This window comes from Microtus ochrogaster, chromosome 15 (genome assembly GCF_000317375.1).
Source record: "Microtus ochrogaster isolate Prairie Vole_2 chromosome 15, MicOch1.0, whole genome shotgun sequence".
NCBI classification, from domain to species: domain Eukaryota; kingdom Metazoa; phylum Chordata; class Mammalia; order Rodentia; family Cricetidae; genus Microtus; species Microtus ochrogaster.
In genome coordinates this window covers 15,644,896-15,651,935 of record NC_022017.1, presented here as the reverse complement: position 1 = coordinate 15,651,935, position 7,040 = coordinate 15,644,896, and the positions used below count along the sequence as shown (strand labels likewise).

The 7,040-nt window shown below is 49.7% G+C and overlaps 1 protein-coding gene across 1 annotated transcript in view; it reads left to right on the top strand.

The window, feature by feature from the left end:
- Positions 1–5,458, top strand: part of Ncf4 (neutrophil cytosolic factor 4) — an 18,737-nt gene extending 13,279 nt beyond the window's left edge. The window contains exons 8-10 of the mRNA XM_005354252.2: positions 3,446–3,576; positions 3,832–3,897; positions 5,129–5,458. Of these exons, the coding sequence (XP_005354309.1) occupies positions 3,446–3,576; positions 3,832–3,897; positions 5,129–5,324 (393 nt within the window). The 3' untranslated portion in view covers positions 5,325–5,458. The remainder of the gene's footprint in view (positions 1–3,445; positions 3,577–3,831; positions 3,898–5,128) is intronic.
- The last annotated feature ends 1,582 nt before the right edge of the window (positions 5,459–7,040 follow it).

Genomic DNA, 7,040 nt, shown 5'->3' with positions numbered 1-7,040 from the left:
GATGGAGGTGAGGGTGAGGGTGGAAGAAGGGTGGGGTGAGGTAGTTTGGGTGCATTGCACAGGTAACACTATGGAGAATATCTTGGGAAGCCCAAGGGTGGAAGTCTCTGAGATAGTCCCTGAGGTCCCTGAGGTTTGGGTGACCGTGAGTCACAGGTATCATAGAGCCACGTGTGTCGATGAAGCAGAACATTTCCCCATAGCACGTGTTGAAGTCAGAGAACAGCTTTCGGGAGCTGGTGCTCTCCTTCCACCAGAAGCATTCCCAGATGTGGAATTCAGGTGCTCCAGGTGGAATTCAGGTGCTCCAGGTGGAATTCAGGTGCTCCAGGTGGAATTCAGGTGCTCCAGGTGGAATTCAGGTGGTCCAGGTGGAATTCAGGTGGTCCAGGTGGAATTCAGGTGGTCCGGCTTAGCTGCAAGCCTCTTTACTCCACAAGGCATTTTGTAGCTACCCTATTTTAGTTTCTTGATTACTAACAGGCGTCTAGGAACTGACACTCTTGGTTTTGGGGTACTGGTAACTCCTGGGGGAGAGTGGGCTATTCTATACCGTGCAGGGCATTCAGCAGCTTCGCGTTCTCCCTGCTAGGTGCCGGCAGTGGTCACAACAACCACAGAGGTCTCTCCATGTTTGCTTTGGGGGTCAGACTTTCCCCCATTGAGAGATGTGGGGGGATCATATGTGATAATGTTACTTCCCTGGCTAGTAGCAAGAATGGCTGTATATAAGAGTGGGTGACCTTGGGGCTGGAGAGTTGGCTCAGCAGTCAAGAGCACTGACTACTCTTCCAGAGGAATGGGGTTCAATTCCCAGCACCTACATGACAGCTCACAATTGTCTGTAATTCCAGTTCGCGAGGACCTGGCACCCTCACACAGGCATCAATGCACATAAAAATAATCTTAAAAAAAAGAGTGGGTGTCCATGCCTGAGGCAGCTTAACAGGGAGCACTTGCCCAGTCAGTGTGCAAGGTCCTGGGTCCCATGCCCTTGTACTGCCAAACAACAACAGAACGGAGTACTTTACTAGTGTGTCTGGACTGTCTGCTGTTTTTAGCTGGCCTCCTGTACCTCAGGAGATTGCTCAACCCATGGTTTCCTTTCCTGTAAATGACGAAAACACTGTTTCTTCATCAGTTCCTGGCAGGGATAAGGGAGAGGCGGATGTCGTCCAGGCCTCGCCCCCAGAGAGTCCTTGCTCCCAATGCAAGTGAGGGTACTAGGAAGACTTGATGTTACTTTGCTCCACACTGATAGGAAGTGGCTGTGTGCCGGGTCCCTGACCTGGACCTGGTCTTCTTTAGATAATATTGTTGCTACTGGATACTCCCTGTCCCTCAGTGTCCAAAGGAGGCTCTGGGATGGGCTGAAGCAGGATCCCTGATATCCCAGGGCTGGAGAGGAGTGAGTGTGGCAGGTGTAGTGACTGGGCCCTTTAAGCTTTTCTTCTTCATGCTCTGGATCTCAGAAGCCTGCAGCAGCCTTGTCCACCCTAGCTACTGCTGTGTTGATCCTGTTGTAAGAGGAACTATAGACCTGGTCCAGTTTTCTGGAAAGTCTTACTGGCTGGATGGCGATCACCATCAGATCTCAGGCTGAAGGAATAGGAACCTCAATTCATAGGTCTCTGTGATGGCATGGAGAGGATGTGAACTCAGGCAATGAAGAGGACCTGAGCTCAATCCCCAGGACCCACAATAAAAAGCTTATCATCCAGCTCTGGGAAGGCAGAGGCAGGTGGATGCTTGGGGCTGGCCAGTCAGACCAGCCACGCTGTGTTCTAGTTAGCTCTCTGGTGCTGTCATAAACACCATGACCAAAGGCAACTTGGGGAGGACATTCCAAGTCACACTCTATCCCTGAGTCAGGACAGGAACCTGGAGGCAAGAGAGGATGCAGAGGCCATGGAGGGGTGCTGTGTACCATCTTGCTCCCCATGACTTGTTCCCCCCGCTTTCTTACACAACACAGAACCACTTCCCCAGGGATGGCTCCACAGAAGAGTCCCAGGCCTGTGAGAGACTCTGTTTCAAAAAGAGAAAAAATATAGATAGAGCCTGAGAAATGGAATCTAAATTTGTCTTCTAGCCTATATATGTACACACACATGCATATGCATGTGATACTCATATACACACATGCATATGCACATATGCATACATGCACACATTCAAATAAATACACATATGCATGCACATGTGCACAATTCATATCCACACACATGTACACAATTCATATGCATGCACATATTATATAAATACAAATATGCATGCATATGCATGCACATATGCACACTCATATAAATACACATATGCACGCACATGTACACAATGCATATTCATACACACGCTTATATAAATACACACATGCATGTACATACACTCATATGCACATGCATATACACGTGACTATGCACGAATGTACATGTGCACACACCTATAAATACGCATGCACACATACATGCACACAGAAAAGAATGCATCTTCTGTCTCATAGTCATGAAGGTTAAGGGATCATATGAGCAACACAGAGACAGGGTAGGGGTCCTGGTCCTGCCCTTAGGGGACAGACCCAAGCTTCTGGGGGACACTCAGGGAATGAGAAGGAGCAGGGAGCACTTCCAGACTTCTCTGTACCCCCAACACCTCCTCCTTTCCTAATTTTCTCCTTTACATGTGTGGCTATCTGCCAGAGAGCATGCGTGTTCACATTCTGTGCTCTCAGAAGTGTTACATGAAGGAACAGCATTTATGTAACTCCAGAGCCCAGAGCTTGGACATAATGGTGCTCAAAATCTTAGCTGAAGGAAATAATGAGGAAGGGAGGGAGGGACGAAAAAGAAGGGAGGGGAGAGGAAGGAGGGGGAGAGAGGCAGAGGGGTACAGCTTTCCAGACAAATTCAGAGCTTTTTCTTTAAGTGAAGTGCTGTCTTCGGGGGTGGCAGCTTGGTGATTCTCCTCACTTTTTTTTTCTCCCTCTGGGTTAGCCAGCTTTGGTTACGATAACAAAACACTCAAGGCACTAGCTTATGAAGAGAAAAGGTTCACGATGACTCACTATCTGGGAGTTTCCAGTTCTTTACCAAGTGACCCTGTGCCGAGGCCACTCATCATGACAGAAGCATATGAGAGTGCAAAACCCTTGCATTATGGTCGGGAAGAAAGACAAATCAAAAAAATAAACAAGCAAAACAGTTAAATAAAAAGCAGAAAGAGGAAAGGACCAGGCCTCCACTACCCCTTTAAGGGAACCCTCTCCCTAGTGATGGAAGGCACTTCCTCTAGGACTTGTTCTCCAAGCTGTCACAACCCTCAGCAGAGCCAGCCTGAGGACAAAGTCTTTGACACGTGGGCTTTGGGGAACAATCTAGGGACCTTGTTTTTATAGAGTGTGGGGCCCTGGATTTCTCTTCCAGATGAGGCAGCTCCTTTTCCCCCACAGGGTACAGTCCAGGGAGCGACCGGCATCTTCCCAGGCTCCTTCGTGAAGATCCTCAAGGACTTCCCCGAGGAAGACGACACCACCAACTGGCTCCGCTGCTACTTCTATGACGACACAATCAAAACCATCAAGTTGGTGTCCCTGCTGGGAGGGCAGGGCACTCGCCTTCCTTGCCACCCCTACCACCCCACTCTCTCCCAGTCAACGCTCTGGTGGTGTGTCCGCACCCCGCTTCCACCCGCCTAGCTGCTGTGGCTCCCATTGCCTCCCAGACACACCCCAGCAGTATAGCAAGCTATAGCAAGAGTTTGTTCCTGGCCCCCAAGCATGCTCCCTGCCACACACACACTCTGATGCTTCTTCCTCTATTCTACTGTCCACCTTAGGGACATCGCAGTGGAGGAAGACCTCAACAGCACCCCCCTGTTCAAAGACCTGCTAGCACTCATGAGGTGAGAGGCTGGGTGGGAAAGAAGGAAGAGAGCCTGGAGAAGAGAATGGGGTGTGGGGGGGATACTACCACCTGTGACAGCTCCAGTCCCTGCAGCCCCCGCCTCCAGCCCCTGCAGCTCCTGCAATCCACAGTGCCTTTAGAGAAGAGTCGAGCGGGCTGCAGAGGACCGAGGGCTCAGCTGAGGTCACCGTGTGTAACTGCAGATCTGCTGATAGAACGCATGTCTCTAGCTTGAAGTTAGGCACAGTCTCCAGCTGGGGAAATCACCGCTACCCCGTGGTCCAGGCCATTGCTGAACTGTTATTTCGCAGAGCCATCAAGCGATGCCCCATCTCTTACGATAAAAGCAATGCAGCTTGTAATGAGAATGTAGTGTCTGTAACCATATTTCACTCCTCTTGTTATCTGCTGGGTGCTCAGATCCCTTCAGTACATGCACACACACGTACCAACACACACACAAACACACACATATACACATAAACACATAAAAAAAGCCACACACAAACAATATACACACCTACCACATATTACAAACAAGCCCAAACACACAGTATACACACAGATATACACAAACACACAAACATACACAAATGTACAATATACACAACACAAACACAGAGACAAAACAGTCATACAAAAACACAAGTAAGCATAGATATACATAAATACCTGTAACACAAACCTATACACATACCAATACACAAAGCAAGCATACACAGACACACAAACAAATGAACACATACACACTCACAAAGTCCTCCTGGCTGTTGCTGCTGTCAACAATATTGTCCTTTACGAATAGACCATCTCATTATTTTCTGGGGATAATTTTCAAGAACTGTCATCATGAGATAGCGCTTCTGCGAGATTATTAGACATGGTCTGTTGGGTCAAATGGTACATGGGAAGTCAGTTCATATCTTGTTCCCACGACCCCTGTGGAGGTATGGATGTCTTCCTGCAGCTCAGCTGGTTCCCACAGCCCTCCCTGGGCTGCCTTGCCTTCTTTACTTAGGAAACTCGAGTCTTCCACCCACTCATATGCAAGCTGCTTCAGGCTGCACCACTAATGATTCCAAAGCTCCCTCTTCCCCTGATACCTCAGTTTCTCCATCTGAAGAATGGGAGTATGATTGCTTGGATGATGAGCCAGTACCACACTCTGTAAATCCAAGACCCTAAGTTCTCCCCGAGAGCCTCAGACTAATCCTGGTGTGTTCCCCCAGGCGTGAGTTCCAGAGAGAGGACATCGCCCTCAATTACCAGGATGCCGAGGGGGATCTAGTTCGGCTGTTGTCAGATGAGGATGTGGGACTCATGGTGAAACAGGCCCAAGGCCTCCCCTCCCAGAAGCGCCTCTTCACCTGGAAGCTACACGTCACCCAGAAGGACAACTACAGTGTCTACAACACTGTGCCCTGAGTCACTGGGGTCCCTGTGGCAAGACGGGAGAGCTCAGCAAAAGGCCTACACGAGGACCTTCAGGGAGGCTGGAATGAGATGCAAGCCTGCAGGCTAGAGGCTGGTGTGCCTACTGGACCAGGATTCTACTAACTTTTGACACCTCTGAATTAAATAAACCGTTTTGTCTCTAAGGACCAGACTTAGGAAGTGGAGTTTTGGGGAGCAGATCAAGGAGTGAAATACTATTGACGAGGGCCTGTTGCCCTTCCAGATGATGTTGTGGGGAGCATCATGAACCCTCTTCCTGGTGGAACACACATTTAATAGGACGTTAGAATCTGCCACCCAAAGTCTCTAAAAAGCACACTGCAGGGAGAGAAGACCCTGCTAGTCGGTAGAGTTGAGAACTATTGGGTCTGTGCCTGGGACCGAGGAGGCCAAATTCCACCCCAGTCACTCTGCTTTGGGTGGGTGTGGCCAATAAGATGGAGTTCCTTCTCCCTGTAGCTCCTGCCCCCCCCCCCCCAGGGAACCAACTGCCAGAATCCCCAGCCCTTTCCAGCCCAGGGCCGGCCTGTGGCGATGCAATGGCAGGCAGCTGTGTTGAATAGCTTGAGTCCCAGAGCTGCTGTAATGAAGTACCACAAAACAGAGACTGAACGGACAGGAAGGAACTGCCTTGTAGCTCTGGACGGCAAAAGTCCAAAACGAAGGAGCCCGTAGAACCCTCTCCCTATGAAACCTAGGGAAATCGTTCTCTCCTTCCCCGGTACTTGATGGTCGGCCCAGTCATCTGCGGCTTTCCTTGGCCTGTGGAAGGCTCAGTCTGTCTTCATGTGAACTCCCTCTTGTGCCTACTCTCTGTGCGCACCGTCCCTGTGTCCGATTACCCCTTTTTATCGGGATACCTGTCAGACTGAATTTGGACCCATAAAAGCGACCCTGTTTTAACTTGATCACCTCTGTAAAGACCCTACTTCCCCAAACTGTCATGTCCCACACTGTAAGTGGGGACTTCAACATGACATCTTGAACTGAATTTATCAATTCAACCTGCAACGCTCATTCCATCCATGTTGTTCCCATGGAGGGGGCAGGGGCACTGCCGCAGGTGCAGAAGGCCAGGGATGTGGGAATACAGCTTCATTGATGAGCAAGGTTTCCATGGCAACAGGGAAAACCTGAGCCTATCATGAGGCAGTACCCTTCTGGGGCTCACCTGTAGAAGAGACTCCAGGACAGGCAGACTGACTTCACTGACATCACCAGCTCTGGTGCATGGGCTCTGGCCACGGAGAAAGGCGGGATTTAAGGACGGTGAATTATATTGACTAATTTTTTTTTTTCTTAGCAAGACAGCTGGAGAAGTCACTGAAAATGAGAGACCCTGGGATGGAAAGATAGACCAGTGGGAAGAGCACTTGTCACATGAGTGGGTTCAGATCTCCAGAACCTACCTAAAGCTGGGTGCATTACGGTACTCCTCTGTAATCTCAGCACTCTGAAGGCAAGATGGGAAGTGGAGGCAAGAGATACCTGGAAACCCATGTGCCGGCTAGCCTGGCATGCACTGGGGTGACAATGAAAGAATCTGTATCAAACAAGGTTGAAGGAGAGGACACCGAAGATTGTCCTATGACCTCCATGCATAATCCTGGCATGTACACACACACACACACACACACACACACACACACACACACGGACTTCGAATAATAGGCGTCATAGTAAGCG